Genomic DNA, 23,676 nt, shown 5'->3' with positions numbered 1-23,676 from the left:
ACATATGTAGTTGCTTACGGTAGCAGATTTGGCTGTTTCATTTCATATAAATCTCTTGTTGCACAAAACAAAACCTTCGTATTTAAGACTTCTCTGGTCATTAAAATTGAATTATGTAATAGGCTTCCATCTGCTATTGAAACCTGTTCATCATTATTTCATGTCATTTTAAGTGGGATCATTCTGGGATATGCTTAGTGACAGCGGGCTTGCCACTCCTGACTATGAGAGTATGGTAGGACAGGGCTTCCTTCCTAGCTGCAAAAATATCTTAATGTTTATTGTCGTCTGATAAGGTTTTCTCCAAGAGTTTGTTTCTCACTTCTCCTGCCTTGCCGTCTTCAGTGTCATTACCTACTATGTTCATGTACTTAAATGGTGTGCAAGTTGCAAGTTCTTCCATACATCTCCCCCAGCCTGTTACATTAATTGCTGTGGGATAAAAACCAGCTTTGCTATCCATCAAGCTCGGCCACTATCTCCGTGACACTGATCACGGTTAGCAGAGCAGTTAGTATTAAATGATTGGCAATGGAACGACAAAAGAGTGGGCAGAGAAGATGGATAGCCCCGTGTTACTGCGCTTAAGTGTGAGCTGTAAGCGGCAGTTCAGAGCTGGGTAAATATTATCTGATTGCTGTAATGACAGCTAGGCTGCCCGTTATGGCAAATATTCTCTCCGTAAGAGTAGCTAAGTACTGGAATAGATGAGCTAAGGAGGACAGAAATTTCACTGCAGGATTTAAGAACTGCATTGATAACTGAGTGCTAGATAGGCCTGAGGAAACGAGACTGTGGTTTACTTTGAAGGAGCTGGGCTGGGTAACCTCATGAGGTCGCTGCTAGTCCTGTGTGTTTTGAGGTTCTCTGAAGGCGCTGATGACTCTCAGTTGTTCCTGAAGCACACGAGTGGGAGGGAAGGGAGAGGGGCCCACTGAATCCAAAAGAAGTAATAGAGTATATGAGCTCTTGGGATTGTTCTTGAGCAAACCATTTAGTTGCTGGAAGACTGTACCATTTCAGGATTAAACTGTCTGGTACAATGCTGAAAATGTAATTTTTGGCAAAAGGAACAAAATTTGTCCTTGAGTCCTAAAACAAAGGAAACAAGCAAATCAACCACCAGTGATAACATAGCCTCAACATCCTCCTCCAGGGAAATAAAAGAGAAAGTAAAGAAGACGGTTCAATTCAGTCCAGATACTTTATAGTTCCTTCCATACTGCTTTGAGTTTTTTCGTCCTTTGAGATAACTTGCTGGTTGTAGTTCTATTTTCTCTTTTTTAAGTATAACTCTGTTTTCCCATTGTACAGTCATCTGAATTACCTACATCTTACCTAGCTGTATCTTTCCTTCATGAAGTTACCTACACTTTAAAAGAAAACTTAAAACTTTACTTTTATTCAAAGTGATCATAAACAGAGCAGATTTTTTTTATTCTCACAATGTTCCTGGTGTCTTAAAATGTTGCAACAGTTTAGTACGTGCTTTTCCTTCCTTGCTTGGGTAGATGTCATTCTATTAGAGTTTGAAAAATGCGAAGGAAATGGTTTTGTTATGTTTTACATGGTAATAAAACTACTGAGTTAAAACAGTGACATCATTGATTACTCTTTGATATATGAAATTTATCTAAATTAATTATCTCTCAGTATTTGCTAAAAATGTTAGTATGTGAAAATTCACAATGATAGAACATCTGCTCAACGGAGGACTTATCAAAGGGATTGTAATAAGCTATGTAATGAATGTTTTCAGCTTTCAAAAGAGAAAATATTGTGTATGGCATTTATTTAAATAATTTGTCTCAAGTTGGGATTTCCATCCTACTTTAAGAAAAAGAAGCAATTTTGCTGTGAAAACATTACAGTTAAATTTGGAAGCTTTACAACTAGCGAAGTTAAAAGCGTAACAAAAAATTCATTTGAAGTCCTGCTTAGAGGCACAGTAAGTGGCACACTGCGTCGAATTGGGTTTGAAATTGGCTCAGGGTGACTTGTTCTCAGTCCCAGTCCTTCTGCTCATTTCTTCTGCTTTTCAGGAGTTTGTCTGTCAGACCTTTTTGAGATTTGATCCTGGGAGTAGCTAAAAGCCTTAGTCTTTTCTCCATTGAGCTTCCTGAAGAAGCAGCAAGCATGTATGTGTACAAAAAATGTATTATGCAAGTCATCTCTCCTAGAATTTCTTTTGCATGTGAAAGTTTGTGTTGCTTATCAAGGTATATACTTGGACTAGGAAGCACATAGTGTCCTCATATATGAGCTCTTGGGTGTCTGTGAAGGTTCCTGTGAAGATCCTCACAGTTCCTTATAAAGCCTAATTTTTTATTTATGTAATTTTTTTTTTTTTAAGTCTTCTGTTGCAACCATTTCCTCCTGATGAGGAGGCTTACACAAGAGCAAATGAAATGATAATATTATGAACACATTATGATAATACAGACCAAGGTGGAAAGGCTCCAAGGTTTTCACATTCCATATAGATGGTTTATTCAAAGACATTTTGTTCTGTGACATGGGAAAGAGAGAAGACTCATTTCAGTGGAAACCTTTGAGGGCTTTCCACAAATGAGAGCATTTTCGCTCATGTTCACCCTGGCACTGTCTAGCTGTCAGCAGCTGAAAGGGCACGTTGTTGACTCTGTTATGGGGCTTGTCATTCTTCATACGTAGAGGGATAAGTGATGGTCACTTTGACCCTCCATCCTGACATTAACATTCAGTCTAAGTCTGGCTGTTTGGAAAGAAGGACAGCTTCACCCTGGGGAACGTGTTTGCATGTTTCCTCCAGTTTTGAAGGAGGTACAAGATAATTGTGAAGAACTGGTTCGTAGTGAGTTTGTTGGGACTTCAACTTCCTTTCTGTATAGGGCTGCTTGGAGTAGGAGTTGGCAAATGACAAGATTACAGGTAATGTTTTTCTATTAGTATATCTCTATTGTATTAAAGAAGGCATCTGGCTATTCTGTAGTATTTTTGTGTCATTAGAGAACATCACTATCATGTCATTTCGTAGGTTGCTGAGATACGTATTATTGTGTGACCCTTTGCTGATTAGGTAAAAATTGTCTCAGGAATATTTGGGTCTTTCTCATTATCTGAATATTTCTTAGATTTCTCTGTCCATAAAGTGTGCCAAATTAAGGCTGAATAATAACCTTCTCTGGTTCAAATCCACAGGAGGGGACTCGGGGTCAGCCCCCTTAATGGAAATACGTTTTTGTCAAAAGAGGAGCAAAAATGAGAGGAACAAGGCTGCCCCTAGACTTATCACCTGCCCACCTCCAAAAATACTTCAGGATTTGTATGAAACAGTGGATGTTTCTAGTCTTCTTGTTAATACTCACCTCTAACAATATTTGCTCAGCCTGATCCATAAGTTATGGTAGCACTGAGCAAGTCTGAAAAATATGAAGAATTATTGTAGCTGTGTGATGTAAATAAGGATTTTGAGCATGAATATTTATGGACTAGGTTATGGGCTGAGAACTAGGATGTCTGATGTCAATCAAAAGACTGACCAGACTCTAAACAAGATGTCTGTGACCTTGTTGGGGGGAAGATGTGCAGACTGAGAAAAGCTTGCATGTGGCATTTAAAGGTATGTGGCATCAACTGAACATATGGTGCTTTTAGTGACTGGTACCTGTGCATGTGCTCTGCCTATGGATAAAGCAATTAGTTGATTAGTAGGTGCTAAGTGAGTGATAACTAATATGCCAGGAACTGAATAAATACACATAAAACATATATATTCCTGTTTAGGAATGCTATGTACATATGAACATACCTACAGCTGGCTAAGCCCCTTTGCACCGCAGAAGCACAAATCAGGGTCTGGTAGATCTTGAGAGAGATTTTTGGATCCTGTGAATAAACCTTTACTCTCTGACTTTGAACACAACATTGTACTGAACTGGGTAGGACAGCAATAATTGATAACACTTTTTTATACTCTGAATGTAAAACCATGTTTACTGTTCTGCAAGACTCATTCCAAGGATTTTGTCTGTAGTTTAGTGTGGCCAAAACATAAATGTTTTACTGTATGCTGGGCTCTAAAAATGTAGATTTAACTCAAAAGGTATACAAGGTTGGAAAAGTATTATATAAAAGTCTGAAAAGTCGTAAGTAAGAAGTGCTGTGCATGCTCTTTTTTCCCATCTCTCTTTCAGTTACAATAATTTAGGTTTTAGCATATGATGAATTCTATCATAAATTACTACCGGAATATACTTTTCAACTTTTGAGTAAATTTTGCAGAAATTAATCTGCAAACCCTTCCATGTTTCAGTGAGAGATCAAAGAAAATCCCAAATGGAAAACATGCTTTTGAGAGGGGGAAAAAAAAGTTCTGAGTTCTTAAGCTTTTGTAATGAAGATAACTTAATTAAAATCAAAGCAAAACTAATTAAGACCTTAAAAGTGCAAGTTTTTGATTGCATAATATCCCTGAAACATGGCAGAATGGGTTTATTATCATCGGTAGATGTTCCTGGTCATGCAGACAAGTGATGCGGTCACCAGTGGATCTGAATGAAAATGTACAGCTGGATTACAGTTTTCTGACCACTCTTACTGGCCTTTCTGCTCTTTCTTAGTCTTCCTGCTCTTTTGCTTCCAAAAAAATTGCTATTTTGGCAGGCAATTCCCCTTCTTTCCTGGGAGTTTTGTCTGGGTACGCAGTTGGGGACAAACCAGCTGAGCACTTGTATGTGTTTATCTTTTTTATTCATGGTTTCCATGGTTCTTTCCTTGATCTTGCCGTTCCCAAATTGAAAAGGAAAGCATGTTTACACACCCATCCCCCTCTTCTGTGTACGCCTTTTCTTGCCCTTTTCCATTCTTGAAAAAGGAGAGGAAATTGAAAATTCCAGAGTTTTTTGTTTCACTTGAACCATGGTAAAAATATCTTTTATTTTTTTAATGAGTGCAAAATTTAATGAAATGGAATTAATGAAACGTTTTTACTTCAAGTTAATCTTAAGCTATTTTTATAAAAGCTTTTGAAAATTATGTTATGATGATGTTTTATCCCTAAACATTCATTCATATAGAGCTATATCATATCATTCAAAAGCTTCTGTTTGAATGTGATTTTTGGCTTAGTTTGCACATGTGGTTTTTATGAATATTGAGTGAAAGCCTAATGAGCAGACTCCCTGCTATAACGGATCAAGACTTTATTCGACTGAGTTTTCTTCACTTTGAAGAGTGTTGCCGTATGGGAGACTTGTTTCTTCGGGCTCTCAGGTGCTCTCAGCAGATGGAGATTGAAGTGCTCTGAAGACAGCACACAGAGCAACTGCCGTCTAAGAGGGGTGGTGGGGTCACCTAGACCATAGTGGAAGCCTGGCAGATCCATAGAGCGCCCAAGCAATGGACTTCTGAAAGTGGGGACAGTGCTGACGCCTGCAGGGAAAAACAATTCTAGGAATACAACAGCTTCTCTTCCCGTCTGGTTCCTTGACGAAGGCAGATATTAATTAGATTCACAGCGAATCATTTAGATTCTCATAATAGAACTGAAGAAGCACTCAATTACATAAATGTTATCTCCTGTATAGTACTTTTCAAGAACCCTGTTGACTTGCTTTTCATGATTGCATTCCCTCAAATAAGAAGGATCCAGATACCTTTGGCCTCCACCAGTCAATGTGATCACGGACAGCGATCTTTATCGCTCATCATTTAGGAGCTGAATGCATGTTTACAGAGGCAACTGCCTTATTAAACTAGCATTCCTGTTGTAGGCAGACATTGGCCACTGTCTTGTGTGCTGTTTTTTTTGTTCGTTTGTTTGCCTTTTTTTTCCCCCATGTCTATTAACAGCATAATGGAATTTTGTTTTTCCAAGTTTAGTGTAATTGCATAAATTATAATTGTAATTAGTTTTCTAATGGAGATTTTGAGCTTTGTGCTCTTAAAAATATGCCTGTCTTTTGGAAAAAAAACCCACATTTTTGGCTCTAGAAACATTGACTTTAAAACAAAGGCACCGGCTTTTTTTGTGAAACTTTCCTTCTAAGAGGCATTGCCAGGTGTTTGCAACATAGGATAGGAGTACTGTCCTTAGGGAGGCGAAGCTTTCATTTACCCATAGAGAAATGATTTCTAACCATCTGCTCTGTATCTCAAAGAATTGGTATGTTAAAAATATGTGAATTTTCTCATCCGCTGGGAGCCTGCCTGTGCAGCACACATAATACAGAAGGAAACAGTGTGCAGAGAAGTGTCACTGAAAATAACTGCTTTCTTCACTTATAAAATAAGGCCATCTTAGATGACCATTTTTTAGGAAGTGCAATTAATTTTGTAAAGATAGCAGCTTCAGCTGCTTTATTTTCAAATAAAGATAATTCTACAGATATGCAAAAGAAAACAGTTTGAAAAAACAGTTTCAGAGCCAATAAAACACTGAGCTAATATTAAGCTGCTTTATTCTAAACAAGATCTATTTTTCCAATTGTTTTATAAGTTAGTGTTTTTTTCACTCTGCTAGGTTTTTCTCGAGATAGAGAGAAAACCTACCAGTTTTTTGTGTCAGACTCTCATTCCCCTTGAGCATGGTGATAGGATACTTCCCTCTTCCATATAGCTCCCATTTGATTGCCATTTACTCAGGCATTTATGGTGTTACTCAGAGGTTTCCATCGGATTCCGGTTCATTATGGCTGGCAGTAGCACTGTTTGGATGCATTTTGACTGGCAGTTGTCATTGAGTAGTGAAAAGGGATTTTATTACAGATAAAAGTGTAAAACATAAGGGAATGTTGCAGAGGGGAAAGGTCTTTAAATTAATGGTAGTGTGGCTTTACTGGTTGCCTTTTGGTCTGCTTTAAATTTTACATTTCCAAGGGAGCGATGTTAAGGACTATGCAGAACGGGGATCATTCCTTTCGTACTGTCTTCCTCCCTTACTTCTGGGGTTTCTTCGGTGGCAGTCACAGGACTTACGGACTACGGACAGTGTTTAATATAGACATTGCACCGAAAAGCTACAGAAGAGCAGTTCTGCACATTTCACAGTGATTTCATTGGCATCGCTGTAAGGTTTGTTTACAGACTTGAATAACTAGACTGAAATTCTTCATCGCTTCAAATGTGATTTTCTTACCACTGGGCTCTGCTTGCTGCAGTATATGATTAAACTTGGAGTATTACATTTTGGCATAAATGACAGCATTGATTTCTCCTTTTATCCAATTATTGTCAGTTGGGACTTAGTAAAAAAACAAGATTTCTTTTTCTATAGGTATTGTGCACGTAGGTAACTGAGTAGGTTCATGTAGAACCAGTCACTTGTGTAAACTTGACTGTATAAGTGTTTTCACAACTTTACATTTTTATATTTATTCATTAAAGTATTTTTCACTTAGCTGTCAGTTCAGAAATCTATGAAAAATAACGTTTAGAAAAATCTAATTTGAAATAATTTGATCTTATGCATCTTAATTCATGAAGTTAGCCATTTCAACTATTTTTTGCTCTGAGAAATAATTGTTCTTGAGTGGTATAAATAAGTGGATATGGTAGATAACGGGTTTTGTGCTAGTTTTAATATTCCCAAGTCTGTTACAAACAGACATCTAATACACAGAACATGACAGTTCACACTGTAGTACAAGGTTTCCATAAAGAAACAGAAATTTATTGTGGATTTCAAGAATATTATAAAAACAAATACTAAACAGTTCTTTGTACAGGGTTTGCTCACACTACTGTGTATCTTTGAAATGGTGAAACTTGCCAAACTCCCTCCCTCTGACTTCCAAGATGGTTTTTCAAGAAGCGCTATCAAAGCAGGACCTTTAATCATCTCCCTGAAAGATTTAAGCAAAACCACTTCCATGTGTGTGTAAACTTACACTTTTAATTATACAGTCACTCATTTTTTTCAGAGACAATAAACAACTTAAACGACTGAGCACTGTTTGCTGTTGAAGTAAAGGCAAGGAATTAAAATATAACAAAAATGCTTTGATTCCTACTGAGTCATAGAAGCCGCGATGTAGCTAGTTTAAGCAATATGAAACATATCTACGTAATAGTTGCAACTTTGACTCATTTGAAACTGTAGCCATCAATAATTTTAGAGACTGACTTTGAAAATGAGGTGTGCACATAGGAAATGATAGGATAATTTTAACAGCGTTCCCATTGTTACTTCCTAGAGTAATAATACATAAATGTCCCAAAACCTGTGCCATAAGAGTTTTCCTTTGTAGCTCAGAGTCAGCTTTACAAGCATGTTTAGAAACACATCTTACAGCGATTAGGCAACAGAATATATATATATAGTGTCTGCAAAACAGATATTTTGTTCAGAAGGCCAGCTGAGTTGTTCTGAGGAACAGTGGTTTTTGTTATCATGCTAGTTGCTAGTTGACATATCAGACTAAGAAAGGAGTATCGTAACGCTTCGTGAAAAGTCGAAGCACTTAATCACAAGTTGCAGCAACGAAGATCTTTCAAGAGAGCAACTCGGTTCAGCAGACACTGAAGCTAGCGGTGTACAGAGCGCCGACTTACAGCATGCTAATAGTGATAAGAAAAAAGTAACAGTATCCGTTGGCTTTTGGTATGAACTAAACCAATGGATAGATCTACAAGTGGAATTGGGCTTAATTCTTTCCTTATTTATACCTGGTTTTATATCTTTGTAACAGTATTGACTCCAGTGAAGTTATTTCTCACTTGTATCAGCGTAATAATAATCAAGAAACCTTTTCCCAGCGATCTGCAATGTAACCTTGTGGAAGGCACTACTGTAACTTATATATTGATAAAATTAATATAATATATTGCACAGAGGCCTTGTGAGCTTTAATTAATGTTAGAATAGTTTTACATTAATTAATGATGGAATAGTCTTGAGTTAATTAACTCTAGATCTCAAGGACATCAGACTTTGGTGGTTGAATCCAGCAGATAGTTTGGGTGTGCCAGGCTTCCAAAATTGCCCTCTTTTTAAGGCCATTGCTTCAGTGTTGACCTTAAATAACTAAAACCTTTGTTTGCAAATTTGTCACATGAAATATAAAATAGTTTTTATATAAAACTGAGACAGAATTTGGTCATTAAAATATGTACGTGAAGAAATAGTAAAAAAATATATGTGTTTATTTAAAAAGGCCTTTGGCTGCTTACAGAAATACATCCTTGAAGATCTGATTACTTGAAACAACGATTTGAAAATATTTTCTGGGGCAGGAGAGGAGAATGGGGTACCTCCCTGCTGATAACACGAAATTAAAGCTTGTTGATTGTCTAGTGAACAAATTTACTTCATGGTGAAATAGAGAAAAATAGACTTTCTTAAAATTCTATTTCATAGAGGTAGTTTATGCTAACGCTGTTCATGTCTGGTTGAAACGGTTATGGGATGCTCCCACTGAAACACTGCAGCTGGATGTTAGAGCTCTACAACCTAAGGAAGGGCATTAGATAACATTAAATTATTACTTCACATTGTTTCTATTGTTTGCTTTGATTTCTGATTTCAGAATCACTTTATTTTCACTTTTCATTTTCATTGTGCCGCTTTATTTTCCTTCATTTTTAATCATTGCATTCTAAAACATTCTTGTTTTCAGAAGAACATCAATTATGTGACGTAGGAGAGTTTCTGTGTCGTGATCGCGTGACTTGTGTCTCCCAGCACTGGCTGTGTGATGGAGAGCCTGATTGTCCTGATGATTCAGATGAGTCTTTAGACACATGTAAGTAAAGAAGGAGCCACTCTTATTTTATCTTCCTTTTAATGGTCATGTTTATAGTTGCACTAACTGTACAATTGAAAGGACAGATTCAATTTTTTTTTTTAATAAATCCTGAATAAATCTTCATATCAAGGGGAACAGGTTACGTTCACTGTGTAGGTGAGAGACAAAAGAAATGGAAGAGATGGAAGGTGTTTTGTTCATGTGCCACTTTGTAATGAACACTGTCACCAAAGCATATGTTCCCTACGCTCTCACTGAGCTGTAGATGAGCTGTAGAGGGCAGAGGCAAAGTCAGACACAGGAAAAATGTATTCCTCTAAATACATTTAGGGGGCGGTGGGCTGGAAATGAATAGTGCAAAATGTTTTCAATAAAAGTATGAAAAGCATGCAAACATCAAAGGGAGGAATGAAAGAAGATGTAAAAACTATGAGGGGGAAAGAAGCAAAGAAAGGAAAATGAGGGAAAGCTTTAATAAAACATGTTTAATTATAATAAAAGACCCTGTTTTTTTTAATGTGGCTAAGAGCTTCTGAAGACCAGAGTAGCAACCTTACAGACTTTATTCTTATCAGCCTTGTAGACTACAGATGAGGTGATATTAAATCTTAATGTTCTCTTGTTTCCTGCGTTCTGAGGAAAATGAGGGAATTTCCTGATTTTATCCCCAGGATAATCACTTAATGTAAGAGAAGAACCATGTATTTTGTATCAAAGCAATACTGACAATCAGGAAGGCTAGAAATGTGGTTTACTGCTAAAAGAAAAGAAAATATCAAACATCAGACAGTATTTAGGAGTCTGATCTTTAAAATGAGGGACAGAAATTCAAGATGTCTGGAAACCATTTCTGTCTGGGCAAACATTGCACCGATGATTGCAACCTTCCTGCTCCAGCGTTTGTTCTCTGCAACAGATAGGAAAATTGCCTCTGGGGCTGTGGTGAGGGTGCTCTGATTAACGGCCTTTTGAAACGCTTTGGGATTCTCAAAAACAAAAGACTGTAGTTGCAAGCTTGAAGTACAGTTAAGATTTTATTACTGCACTGATGATTGATTACTCTCTTCTCTGATACAATATTTTCAAGCATAGTGTTAGTATCTGCAGTTAAAAGTTTTTCTGCTAACTAATGAATATTATGATAAGAGCACAAAAATGGTCACACACACAGTTTTTAATTTGCCTCCTGATATTTAGCACGTAGTTCCTGATCCAGCAGCTTGCTGGATGCCTAGATATTTTCCTCCAAAGTTCCAAAGAACTTCGCATGTTTATTGTACTGGACCATATGATCTGTGTTCAGTAGTGCCATTCAAAGTGCCACGGCATATTAAAAACATAATCTTTGAAGTTTATTGATGGCTTGAAGAAAGGGGGACGGGGTGGGAAAGCAAGCCGACACTCTTCCTGACATCAGCCAGCCTGGTCCTCTTGGAAACACCTCCCCCTTTGCAGATGCTAACAGTTTCTGTAGGATGCATTACTTAGGCTGTCCTAAGTCAAAGACAGGAGTTAGCATCATTGCTTTTCCGGTTGTAGAGCAGGAAGGTGTTTGAATCCTTATGCATGTACAGCTTACATAGCCGTTTGCTGATGAGCTGCTGGTTAATGAGGTGCCCGGGCAGCACTTGAGTGTACGGGCTGAGATGGTAATCATGCCGGGTCTGGTGCCCTGTCCTGCCCTTTCAGTTCAACTCAGCCCAGGACTCTGCGTGAGAACCAAGCGACAGCGCTGGGATGCTGGGTGAAACTTTCTTACATATTTGCTCACAATTATGTTTTGGTCTTGATGGTTCTGTATTTGTTTAGTCAGCATAATTTGCTGTCAAATGTAGTATTTCTTGAAATACGTGTATGTGTTCTAGCTTCATCAGTAAGTTGTTTCTCATTAGAGATGAATATAATGTTCCTGAATTTTTCTGCTGATACTTTGCATCACGGTATCTATAAGGAGTTATAAACTACCTTAAAAATACTCTTATGAAATATTTGAGGGCTCTGTGGTGTTAACGCCAGGGATGCAGCACCTTCCAGTTTTAGTGCACTGAGTCATGTGTCTGTTTGTTTATAGATGAATGCAGCCTCTATTTGTCAGCTCTTTGCTGACTTACATACGATGAATTATTTGGTGTAGCCTGACAGATATTGCTAGTTGTTCCTATAGCCATAAACAAATGGAGTTTGATTGATTTTCTGTGGATTTGTGCCTAGTAATAGGGTTTTCTGGGTTCTAATAACGTGCAAGCATTGATCAAATCTTTTCCTGCAAGTGGAAGTTCTTAACTTCTCTCCTGTGGGGTTATCAAGGTGTATAAAAGGAGAAAAAATCTCATGCTGCAGCTTTTCCCATGGTGAGAATATGAAAAGTCTTATTAGTCTCATCACTCAACCATCTATTTGCAGAAAACTTTGAGGAACTAAATATCTTTGTGGCCTCTCTCCTGGCGGCATTTTAACCAGATTTTGCAATAGAACCTGAAAGTTATTAGGCTGTACAAACACATGTGATACGACTGTATCAACTAATTTCCTCAGGAATCCACTTGCAATCATACGATCTAGTCCCTTTATTAGCATTACTAAAGAGATCTAGGCTTGGACAGAGAGGAGGAAAAGGTGGCATTCTTAGTTGTCGTTGAATTCAGCTTCTGCATTGGCAAAAGTTGGGGCAGGGCTTTACGCAGGCACAGCTTCCGTGGGCTTTCAGTGAGTGTGGTGGAGGTGTCCTGTCACTGCCTGTGTTCTTCTGAGTTGACAGACAGCTTCCATCACCAGTCTGTTCCCCTTCTACTTCCCATCTTCCACTACACGATCTCACAAATAGCTTTTTAAAACCAGAAATGAATTCCTACGGCATCTATACTTGTGTTCTCTGTTTCTTAGCAGCTGTAATTCTTTCTGCTCTCAGTGGAGCTGCTGCTTTTCGTAGTGCCAAAGAACCTGGTTCAGTAATTTGTAATGAATAATTTAGTGAACAAATTCTGTTGCTTTTCTGTTTGTGAATTGTTTGTGAGAAAATTGATTAAAAAAAAAAAAGTATTAATAAAACTCTTGACCAAGTAATTTCTACCCTTTCTTGGGTGATAGGTCTCTAGGTTGTTCATAAGGTTTTTGCAAATAGTCAGGATTCAAAAATCAATTTACTTAACCTAATCGGATGATGCTAGGTTCTTCAGTAGGCTAAATCAGTAAACTCGCTTGAAATCAATAGAACTCTCTCAGACGCCCCAGAATCTGGCCAGACGTGTTTGACTTTTACAGATAGCTGTTGGTCTGGAGGTTGATGCAAATGTTTAGAGGACTTCCTCACTGTAAAAAGGGAAAAAAAAAAAAAATTAAAAAAAAAAATTGCTGTCTGTAGACTCATCTGCCGGAGTATTTTGGTGGGACAATTACAAAAGTCAAATATACTGTTAAAACGCATAGAGTTTAAAAAACAAAAATAGTGACAACCTTTTGTATCACCTAGTGTCTGTTCACTATTGCCTGCTTTAGGCACTCAGTAGTTGGAAACACCTGTTTAATACTATTTTTCTTGGGGGCGGGGGTTGTGTTTTGTTTTGGGTTTTTTGCTTATTTTACCATTCTTGCCACTGGTATTGGTCTTGCGCTCTAAGCATTTGCCTATCTCAACAACTTTTATAGGGGCTTAAGTAGGGAAGTTCACTAATTGTATCTCAAAGATCCAGTTTACAACATTGTAATTTTGGGGTAGCAGTGTGTGTTGCATTCTGCAGTTGTACCTCTGTGAATAACATATTCATCTCTAAATAAACCATGCGATTGCCCAAGGAATATCAATGGCTTCTGAAATCTAGACATTTGATTTGATGTACTATTGCCTAGTTTCCTCAACCTCCTACTAACAGGGTTGAGATCTAAAAGGTATATTGGCAAATGACTCCATCCATTTAGTACTTAAGGATTTTTTGTGTGTTTGCAGCTTCAGAATTTGTCTGGCTTGCATATTGTTTTCTAATCTCAGTTCACAAACTCCTTTCTGTCAGAATGCATTGTGCTAAGGCAAGGTGAAACAAAGGAGCAGGAAAAGAAATTGCTTATTTTCTGTAGCTCCTTTCTGGAATTGTACACATTGATTGTGTTTGGGTTTTGTAATGCTCCGTGCAGCAGCAGCAGTTCCAGCAAGGGCTGCTTTAGAGTCTCTTCACCATGAAGTAGAGGAGGATGCTATAATACTGCCTGATACTTGCCCTATGAAGAGGGACTTGAGGTCTGGCACAAGTATACCCTGAGCTCTTTTCATATCATTCTGTGGCATGTTGCATGCAGCTGTGCTTTGCTATGGTACAGTTGCCCATTGGAACCACCTATGACCCTAAGTATTGCTTGAATATCATGAATATCTTATGAGAGGGGAAAAAAAACACAGTACAATATGAGATCTCCTACTACCAAGACATGAAAGTACTTGACACTCAGTTATTTTATCAGCATCAAAATTCTGAAAACGATTTACTCTGCACTGCCAGACTGAATTTCTGTCTCTCGTATTGTCCGCACCTGCACTTTCTTTGTTATCCTGGCACTGTTGTTCTTGTATTTGAGCTTTCTTAAATGGTGTCCGAATGACTGTTTGCATACAGGCCACACACACAATTTATTTGTAGCTGACTGGTCCTGAATTGAAAGAACCCCAGCTTCCATTAGCAAATCATCAAATTTGAATGGTCCCTGTTTCTAGAAGTTTGAGTAGATGCAGGCTTATCATAACATGTTGAAATTATCTCTGATAATAATCTTTCTCTGGGATTTTGAGGGAATATCATGTTCTATAATCATGATTAAACTGAAGTTGGAGGAGCAAAAGAAAAGCAGCAACCAGAAATACCTTGTTTAAAAGCTTGAGTCTCACTTTGTTTGCTAAAACAGCTTCGTTAATTCTCTGGATGCTAATTATGTGAGACTAGTTTCACGAGCTTAAAAATTGTTAATTGAGTACCTCAGTTGTAGTTCTTTTACCAGCAAAGGATAAGATAATTGGATGCCATGTTGCTCCTGTGGTATGAAACAATAAAGATAAAATTTCCTAAAGCTCCTAATTCTTTTATGAGTAGATTCATTGAAATTCAATAGAAGCCAGGTTCCCAAACCACTCTTAAGTAGCTTTGGAAAATCCCAGATCAATGAATAACTTGCATACATTGAAGATGAGCTTCCATGAGGCTATTGAAGGTAAATGAAGAAAACGCTGGACATGAGGGAAGAATGTGGTCTTATTTTCACTCTTTATAATTTTGCTGTATGTAGTTACTATGGAACAAGGAATCTGCTACATAAAATAGCTGCTTACACCTATTCTTCAGCGAGATACTTGACTGTGTTACTGGTTATATTAAACTGCTTTGAGGTGATGAATGTGTACTCTCTCTCTCTGAATCAGGATCTTTCATATCAGTAGTAAAACTTAACTTCTGAAGCTCTTGTAGGAAATGAACCACAAGAAAATGACAAATGTCAACAAATTTTATGAAACTGCTGCTAGTTTACATAAAATTAAGTTAAATGCTTAATGCAGCAATACAATATTGCCATGCTTTTATGTTAGCAGGTGAAAAGAAGTGCTCCTGACAGAGCAAGATGAATGTTTTGAAGTAGGATTAACTTTCCTGATACCATTTTTGCAGACGTGAAAGAAAACACTCTTCCCACTGAGGATCTCCTTGTGGTTTACCCTAGCAAAGCTACTGTAGTTGGTAACTACTGGTGAAGAAAAGATGTATAAAGATGTATTTATTATGGCCGGTGTTTTTGCCATCCTACTTTCTGGCATATAGCCTCTCAGGTCTGCTGTGCTTCATCCCGTTCAGATAGTTTGCCGTTGCCTGCCCCCTTTCCCCGTGGTGAACACCTGCGTGACTGCTACCTGGGCTTCAGCTTCTGACCTCTGCTTTCTCCTTACTCCATCGTTTGGGAAAACTGCCGTGCTCGGCCCCTCCAGGAAAAGTCGTTTTGCTGGTGTGATGGGATTGCTGATGTTCTGGTAGTTAACGGAATATTAGAGCAAACAGTCTGGAAAGGATGAATGTCGATGGCGCTCATACCCTCTAAGCCTTTTGGAAAGGTTATAGAGAAGCACCCCATTGAGACAAATCCTGCATTGCAGTCGCTCTGGAGGAGTTCACGTTGTTCCGCTGTGGTGTTTGGGACCGGTGTTGATGAGGCCCAGTTGTCTTCCTGAGGGGGTTCGCACTTTGGGGATGTTCCCACACCTCTCACCACTGATTCTGCTCCTTTTCCCTCTGGGCTGCCCCGTCTTTGGATGCAGGGGAGCACTCGTCTTGGGCCAGGGAATAACCTTTATGTTTTTGCACTTTCTGTCACAGCCAGAGTGTAAGCAATGGTATTGAGGCCCTAGAGAGCGTTTAGAGGCAATTCCTTTTTATAATTTCCCAACGGACGGTAATACTATATCTGAGACATAAGCACATTGTCAAATTACTGGAATATGTGCATTATCCTTCTCTGAATAAAACTACTTCATTCATTTTGTGTGAGTGTGAGTGACTTTGAATACTTGGTGTGATTAAACATATGGCTGCAGCCCTACTATGGATCTTATTATTATTATTTGGACTTGTACCGGGTGTCTGGGTGTTGGCAGCCAGGGCTGTGGGGGCCTCTGTGAGGAGAGGCCGGGGCTGCCCTGTGTCGGACACAGCCGGTTCCAGCCGGTTCCACAACGGCCCCAGGGCAGGGCACAGCTGGGCCAGTCAGCGATGCTGGTGGCAGCTCTGGGAAGGCATGTTTAAGAAAGGGCAAAACGCTGCCTGGCAGTGAGGAGTGAGGAAAGAAACAGCCCTGTCAACACCCAGGTCAGAGGAGGAGGACAGGGCGGAGGTGCTGCGGGCGATGGAGCAGGGATTCCCCTGCAGCCCGTGGGGAGACCATGGAGGAGCAGGTGGATGCTTCCTGAAGAAACTGTGGTCTGTGGAGAGGAGCCCACGCTGGAGCAGGTTCTCCTGACAGGGGCTGCAGTCCGGCTCTGAATTAAATTAATCTTCCCAAACTCGAGTGTGTTTTGCCTGTGACGGTAACTGGTGAGTGATCTCCTTGTCTTTATCTTGACCGATGAGCTTTGCCATCTTGTTTTCTCCCACATGCTGTTGAGGAAGGGGGAGCGAGTGAGCGGCTGAGTGGGCGTCTGGCAACTGGCCACAGTCAACCCACCATAGGACTATCTCTGTCTGATCCCAGTATTATATGGGCAGTGTCTATACAGCCCATATACAGATCTAAACTTGCAGGGAATGAAAGCCAAGCAAATGTGCTGGCGTAACACTGAATGCTGGTATAGGGCTGAACATGAGCTGAGAAATCCCACCAGAAGGAGGTTATGTGGCTTTTGCTTGGAGCTGCATTGCATTCTGCCGTCTGAAGTATGGAATGACTAAGCTTGTGCCTGCTTTTAATTTTTTTAATAATTTTTTTTTTTTTTTTAATAATAAAGGGTGGCTCTATATGTCCATGATAACTGTGGGAACTGGAGTAGGATAGGGAGATCAGATCCACAAGAGGGAATGTTTGAAAGGATAGATAACAAAGTGCTTGAGGAATGCCATGGTACACTGAACACCTATTTTATGTATCATATACCCTGTTAGCCAGGTTACACTGTGGGAACTAAAATTTACACTGTACTGAACACAAGGATCTTGCAAGAGCAAGGTGTAAATCTGTCCAACTGGTATCAGAAGTATAGTGAGCCTCGTTCCTGGTGACTTGTTGGGCACTGCTGCTTTATCTGTAAAGGGTTAGCAACAGGGGCTTGGCTTCCAGCAGTGTTCATTTTGTAGGGGGCTGCAATTTCAGTTTTGTGAATAAAAAATATTTTTTCTTAAATGATCATTTCAAAGGTGACATGCTACAGTCAGGTAAACATCGGAATTTGGCAAGGAATTGAATTACTTGCTTCTGCTAATTTTTTTTTTTTTAAATCATTTTAAAGACTAAAAGCATTCAATAACTTTTTTTTTTTTAATAGTTTATTTTCTATTCTGTGTATTCATTTCTACTCTGGTTTCCGGTCTGAACGTTCTTTAACATTGTCGGTTACATAGTCCATGCACCCAATCCTGTTTCAGCCAAACATAATTGCCTTAAAAGGTACTTAAAAGACTTTACAATAGATTTTGATTATCATTCTGAAGTTAGTGTAAGTGTTATATATGCAGATATTTAAACAATTATTTACAACTTACCAATATAAATGGTTACATTAACTTTTATTATAGGCCAATAGGTTTTTCTAAGGCTAGCTCGTTTCTGGTTTACTAGTAATGATTCACACCTTGCAAATGTGTAGCGGGAGATCTGTGTGGTGCACAAAAAGTTTAAGAAAGAAGAATTCCTTCGTGTTTTAAATGCTTTGAGCTCATAATATGAAAAGATCTTTAGACAAGATTTTCCCTTGTACTCAGGAAAGTGCTAGATCTTGTGACCATCTGAGTACATAAAATGCAGCATTAGATTTCTTTTTGCCTTTCCCCATGGGGCAAATTTTCCAAAATGTTTATTTATGAATTTGGAGGGGGGGAGGTGGTGTCAGAATCACAGAATCTCTGGTCTATGTGAAAGATGAGAACTACAGGGGGAATCACGGTGTCATTATTGCACAGAAACTCAACATCCCTGGCAAGAGGTCCAGGTTCAAATAGGTGTAATTTCTGTAGCTCTCTGGCTGCATATTTTCTTTTGGAATAAAGTATGCAACAAGAAGTTCGGTATTGAAGGACTTAAAGGTCATTGTGTCTCTCAGTGACATGGTCATTAGGAATACTACCTTTTTTTTTTTTTTTTTTTTTGTCTACGGCTGATTATCTTGTGCATGATTTTCCAAAAGTGGTTCACAGGGAATTCAATTAAATGATTGCCGACAAAATGAGCCTCTTTTAAGGTCTGTGGAAACATGTAGGTATAATACAAGGCCAGGACAGAGCCTTTGAAGGATGATGCCCAATACCTAAAACTCTGAAACAGCTCATTTATGGATTAATTGCTTGCTAAAATTGCACTTCCTACACAGAAGCAGATCTAATGGGATATATACTCATAAGACAAGAAAATGAAAAGATCAATCTTTTGAAAAACCTATAAAAGTAATTCATACTTTGACCAAGACTTTGTTTTCAAGTTTTTAAACCAAAGCAATTTTATTTTCATAGCTAAGCTATAAATTACACCCAAAAAAAAGTGGACATGTGGAGAGAAGAGATGGAAAGACTTGGCACAGTTTCTCTTTCATGAGGTTGTGCTGGCTGTTAAGCCTAACCTAAGGACTTTTTTTTTTTTTTTTTAGTTCTCCTGACAAAACTACTAAAATTACTATGAAAACTATTTTTCATCCTCCATGTTCCTTTATTTTTCCTCTGTCATCATCCTAAACAGATTCCGTTTCCCCTCTCATAGGTCTCATCCTTTTCTCTTCACTGATGTTCTAATTCTTATTGCTTCATTTTCTGTCTCAGTTTTTATCTTCCCATTAACAGTCCTTTGTCTCCTGCTGTCTTGTCATACTATTGCTGTTCAATAGTCAGCATCAGGAAAAGGGAGTATTTTGGGAAATGAGGAATGCACCTTAAGCAGGATAATTCAGCCAAATATCAAGATGATTGTGAGAGCGTTGATTGTTAGCCTGTCATTGCACTGTCTACCAGGAATAGCTTTGGTAAAAGGGAGGTAAAGAAATTGCTGTACCACAGCATTGTCTATTGATTAGGCATTGATAAAATTTAAAAACGTGTTTAGAAAAAAAATGTAGGTACATAGCATCATCAAAACCCTTTTTGGCTTTGCTGGTATAAAAAGGTGATTTTTGATAATGCAGGGATTTATAAATTACAGCAATCTTATGTATGAAATTTCTTGTTGAAAGATTTTTATCTGAGGTGATGCTACTTCACTGTGGGCCCCAATTGCACTGAAACTCATTACAAATGTTTATAATTATAATGATACATCTGGCCTGTAGATCTTGTACTGGGAGAAATGTAGTATATTTAAATAGTGGGCTGGCTGGTATTCTTTATTTGTCACTTAAAAAGTGCTAAAGTGTAATAACCATTTTTCTTCTCAAAATTACTGATGAAAACAACTCTCATTAGCAAGCAAATGACTTTCTGGAAGAAAAGTAAAATTGCTCTTTTTGAAAATAGGGCTGTGATTTAAAATAAGAATTTAGAGGTGTTATTAGCGATAAAATGCACAGTAGTTATAGTCAGCAAAGAGGACACTTTGCTATGGACGAAGAAATAATGCAAGACAAAAACCTCTGCTCACAAAGAATAATGCATAACTATGACAAAGGAGTGTAACTCACTGTAGCCAGCAGCCTGGATTCAACTGTGCTACATTTTAGCCTTTTAATAAAGCAGAAAAGGAAATGATGGAAAAGGTTTCATTTCAAAAAGTATCCTTCAGGATTTAGTTCCTTATGTTAACTTATGGATGTACAGATCTAATCCAGAAAGTCCACGTTTTAGCAGCTCTTACTCATGCCCCAGTACTTCTGGGTTAAACTGTGCCAAATGAAACATTTTGAAGTCTGCATTGCTTAACGCCTTCATCTTACATTATTCAAAGATGCATCAACATCCATGCCCATCTACTTTGTAGGGCTGTGAGCTGTGCCCTCAGAAATAGCTCTTAAATTGTATGTAAAACTTGGATATGCCCAACGTGAAATAATTCCGAGTTAGTTCTACTCATGAGGACAGGTGTTCATAGGATTGGACCAAAGTTTGTGTATATATTTCGTCACAGAGAATGCTAAATTAATTTTTACCATCTGACATTTATAACCTCATTAAAGGTACAGCTTCTTAGAAGGTATAGCTGTTAATGGTATATTTGCAATAACATGAGTTGCTTCGAAGTAAAGATGTGGCAAACTTATTTTTCATTATTTAAGTGTTGAAACAAAATCTAGGTGGAAAAAAAGAATTTTGTTTTTTTTTTATCATATAATAAAATTACCTCTAAAGTGCTTCTTCTCTTTGCTTCGCTTCTTAAGCGTTCATAAGTATGACAAGGCTACAAAGAGCGTCTCTCACTGCCTTTGGGCTCAGGCTTTAGAGACTATTGAGATGGCATTTTCTAACTCATTCTGACTTTCTGCTCTACTGCTATACTGGGCTATTTGATATTTTAGGTAATTTTTTAAACTAGTTAATCTAAAGTTGTCTAAGGTAGATCTCTAATGTGCTGTCGTCTTTGGTTTTCTAGCTTCTTGTTGCAAGAGGTAGTTTAGTTTACAAGGGTGCTCCATAATCTAAAGCCAATGGTGAGTTCAAGTACAAAAACCAGGTACAAATAATGGATAGTATAGACAAGAGATATCTGCTCTGCTATTAAGAGAGAAGTTATCTAGTATAATACCTGTTCAGTACAATAATAAAATAAAGATACATTATTCTTACTGAAATCTATCTCCTCTGACTATATTTTCAGTAAAATAAATAGCACCTGTTGTTGTCTTGCCTTTCAATGAATTTGTGTCCAACCTCCTCACTCCCTTCAATCCAGAGTGTTGCTGGTGGCCATAGCTCTGCTTTCAGTCCTTGGGAGGTCACGTACAGGAGAACACACAGTGAGCTGGGACTGCAGGGGCAGCGTGTGCTTCGTCCAGCATATAAAATTAGTAAGGGAACCTACTCAGACGTTGGATTTTCCATAATAACAGATGCTTTGTTTCATTGATTTGTAATTCCCTGTTCGAAATGAGACATTTCAGTTTAATAGCAGACTTATTTTCACAGTTGGGTTTTTATTCAGTATCGCAATAGTAAGTTCTCTATCCAAGACAGAGAATAGTCTTCTCTCCCTCCACCTTACCCAAAGCTGGGTTTTTAGTTTTTTATTTATTTCTGTGACCTGCATGCAGATGTAAGTGTACTGAAGGCTGACGGTTTTACTCATTAAGCTCCTACAACGTCAAATCTCATTTCACTTTGGCTGCACTGGCGACGTCTCTGAGGTCAGCCAGGTCAAAGCTGCAGTTGCTGCAAGTAACTATATAATTTCTTTCCTGCTAACAATCCTGGAGATTTGAATGTATCTGATGAATAAGGTCAGTTGAACTGAACTATTTTTGTATTTACAAAATTATTTAATTTGCCTTGTTCTTATCTTCCTTTGCAGTGACTTTGGCCTGGCCTTCCACCCTAGTCGCTTCTTGATATGTAGTGGATTTCATGCATATCCTGACTATGTGACTTCATAGCAGGAGGAGGAAATTACAAGAAGATCATTAAAGTGTGAAATTAAATTCTTAAAGATGAAACATCTAAAATAGCTAAAACATTACCCCAAAAACAAACAGTGCAATTGATCCTACTTAATTACATGCTTAATAATTTTATACCAGTGTAAAGCACATTGACGATGTACTAATCCATTCCATATTCACTGCCACCACAGATATCCTCCTTCTTATTTGCTTTGAATCTCATCATTATCATGCACATAAAACTAGTATTCTTAGAATTTTTATAGTAGTATTTCCATATAAAATGAGGAAAAGTCTAATATATGAATACTAAACAGCTCATTAACATGGTTTGTAATATATCTATTCATGTTAAAAGCAGCTGAGAAATGCTGATATAAAATAGTACTTCAGTCCCAGAGTATATCTAAGATTAGAAGAATCATGCCTTGGATAATAAATACTTCAGGGAAAACAGGAAATCTTAAATACAAATAACATCAAATAAAGAGCTTTGTATGCTTAATTAAACACATTAACAGATGCATTTATTTCAGTTAAATAATTAATATATTACTAGTACTGGCAGCAAGAAATTTTTTGTGGTTAAAAAAAATAACCTGAAAAGGTTTTAATTTCAGGAGAAAAAATGCTGCCTTTAAAAGACATTAAGGACATTTTTGTCTTGAACTGGCACAAAGATTGTTAGTGATCGAATTACACAGCAAGCAAAATGCGTGGAAGAAGAGCCTGACCTACCATGTCAAGAACCCTGATGTTTAAATTTGCTCTATGTGGGCAAGCCACTGGCTCCAGCCTACGAAACAGGACTGGGTTTGAAACAGTTTAGGTGATGAACGGTTCCTTTAGGTGATGAACGGTTCCTTCTCTATCCATGTGCGTTAAGGTTTGGTCCTTGAAGTTATTGTCTCTGGCCTTTTAGCTGTGCTTCCTGCATCCAGGCCACAGGAACAGGCTGTTGTGAATTACCTGTCCAAAACTGTCTGTAGGTTGTGTAACAGAAAAATTCTGCATTCACGGCGAGCGTTTGTTAGAGGTTGGAGCTGAAATTTAGGAAGATATACTGCAGGATTTAATGATGTATTTGGGGTTTAAGTTATCATCAATTTATATTTTGGTATAGATTTAGCTATGTGCTTTTTCCCTTTCTGCAAGCTTTTTGTACCTAAACCAGAGTCTTTTGCTACTGTTTAGTTGCAGTTGTGCCATAACAATTCAGCTTAAGTTTCGTATTCAACCCCAGGATTCTAACCTATGAAGAAACACTGCTGACTGCTTTATAAAGGGGTCAGGTGTGATCCTTAACCTCTGCTCAGATACCAAATTATGCAAAATATAATTAAGATAAAGATGTAACAATATTTGGTCATCTGAAATGTCAATAAATAAATATCCCACAATTTATTTCTATTAGAAATGCATCTGGTATTGTTGACAAAATATTATGCAATACACTTTCTACGCTTGTGAATATTGAGCCCCAAATTGGAAAACTCCCACTGATTTGGGTTTTTTTTTTTTAGATGAACAAGAATTTCTCCTGCAGTTTTTAGCTTGGTTTATGAGGGACAAGTCACCAAAGCAGGAAAAATGGGAGATCACTCAGAGGGAGAATGAATTCATATATAAGCAAGGTAGAATGCATACTTGTGCAGAAGATCAGTACAAGGGCCGTTCATAATGTCCCTTTTTGCTTGTGAAGGAGAG

The 23,676-nt window shown here is 38.1% G+C and overlaps 1 protein-coding gene across 1 annotated transcript in view; it reads left to right on the top strand.

The window, feature by feature from the left end:
* The window catches only part of LRP1B (LDL receptor related protein 1B), a 749,866-nt gene that overhangs the window by 158,954 nt on the left and 567,236 nt on the right, over nucleotides 1–23,676 (top strand). The window contains exon 2 of the mRNA XM_050899978.1: nucleotides 9,597–9,722. Coding sequence (XP_050755935.1) covers nucleotides 9,597–9,722 — 126 coding nt within the window. The remainder of the gene's footprint in view (nucleotides 1–9,596; nucleotides 9,723–23,676) is intronic.

This window comes from Gymnogyps californianus, chromosome 7 (assembly GCF_018139145.2).
Source record: "Gymnogyps californianus isolate 813 chromosome 7, ASM1813914v2, whole genome shotgun sequence".
NCBI classification, from domain to species: domain Eukaryota; kingdom Metazoa; phylum Chordata; class Aves; order Accipitriformes; family Cathartidae; genus Gymnogyps; species Gymnogyps californianus.
Note: the sequence above shows the minus strand (reverse complement) of the source record. Positions and strands in the feature narration are given on the sequence as shown.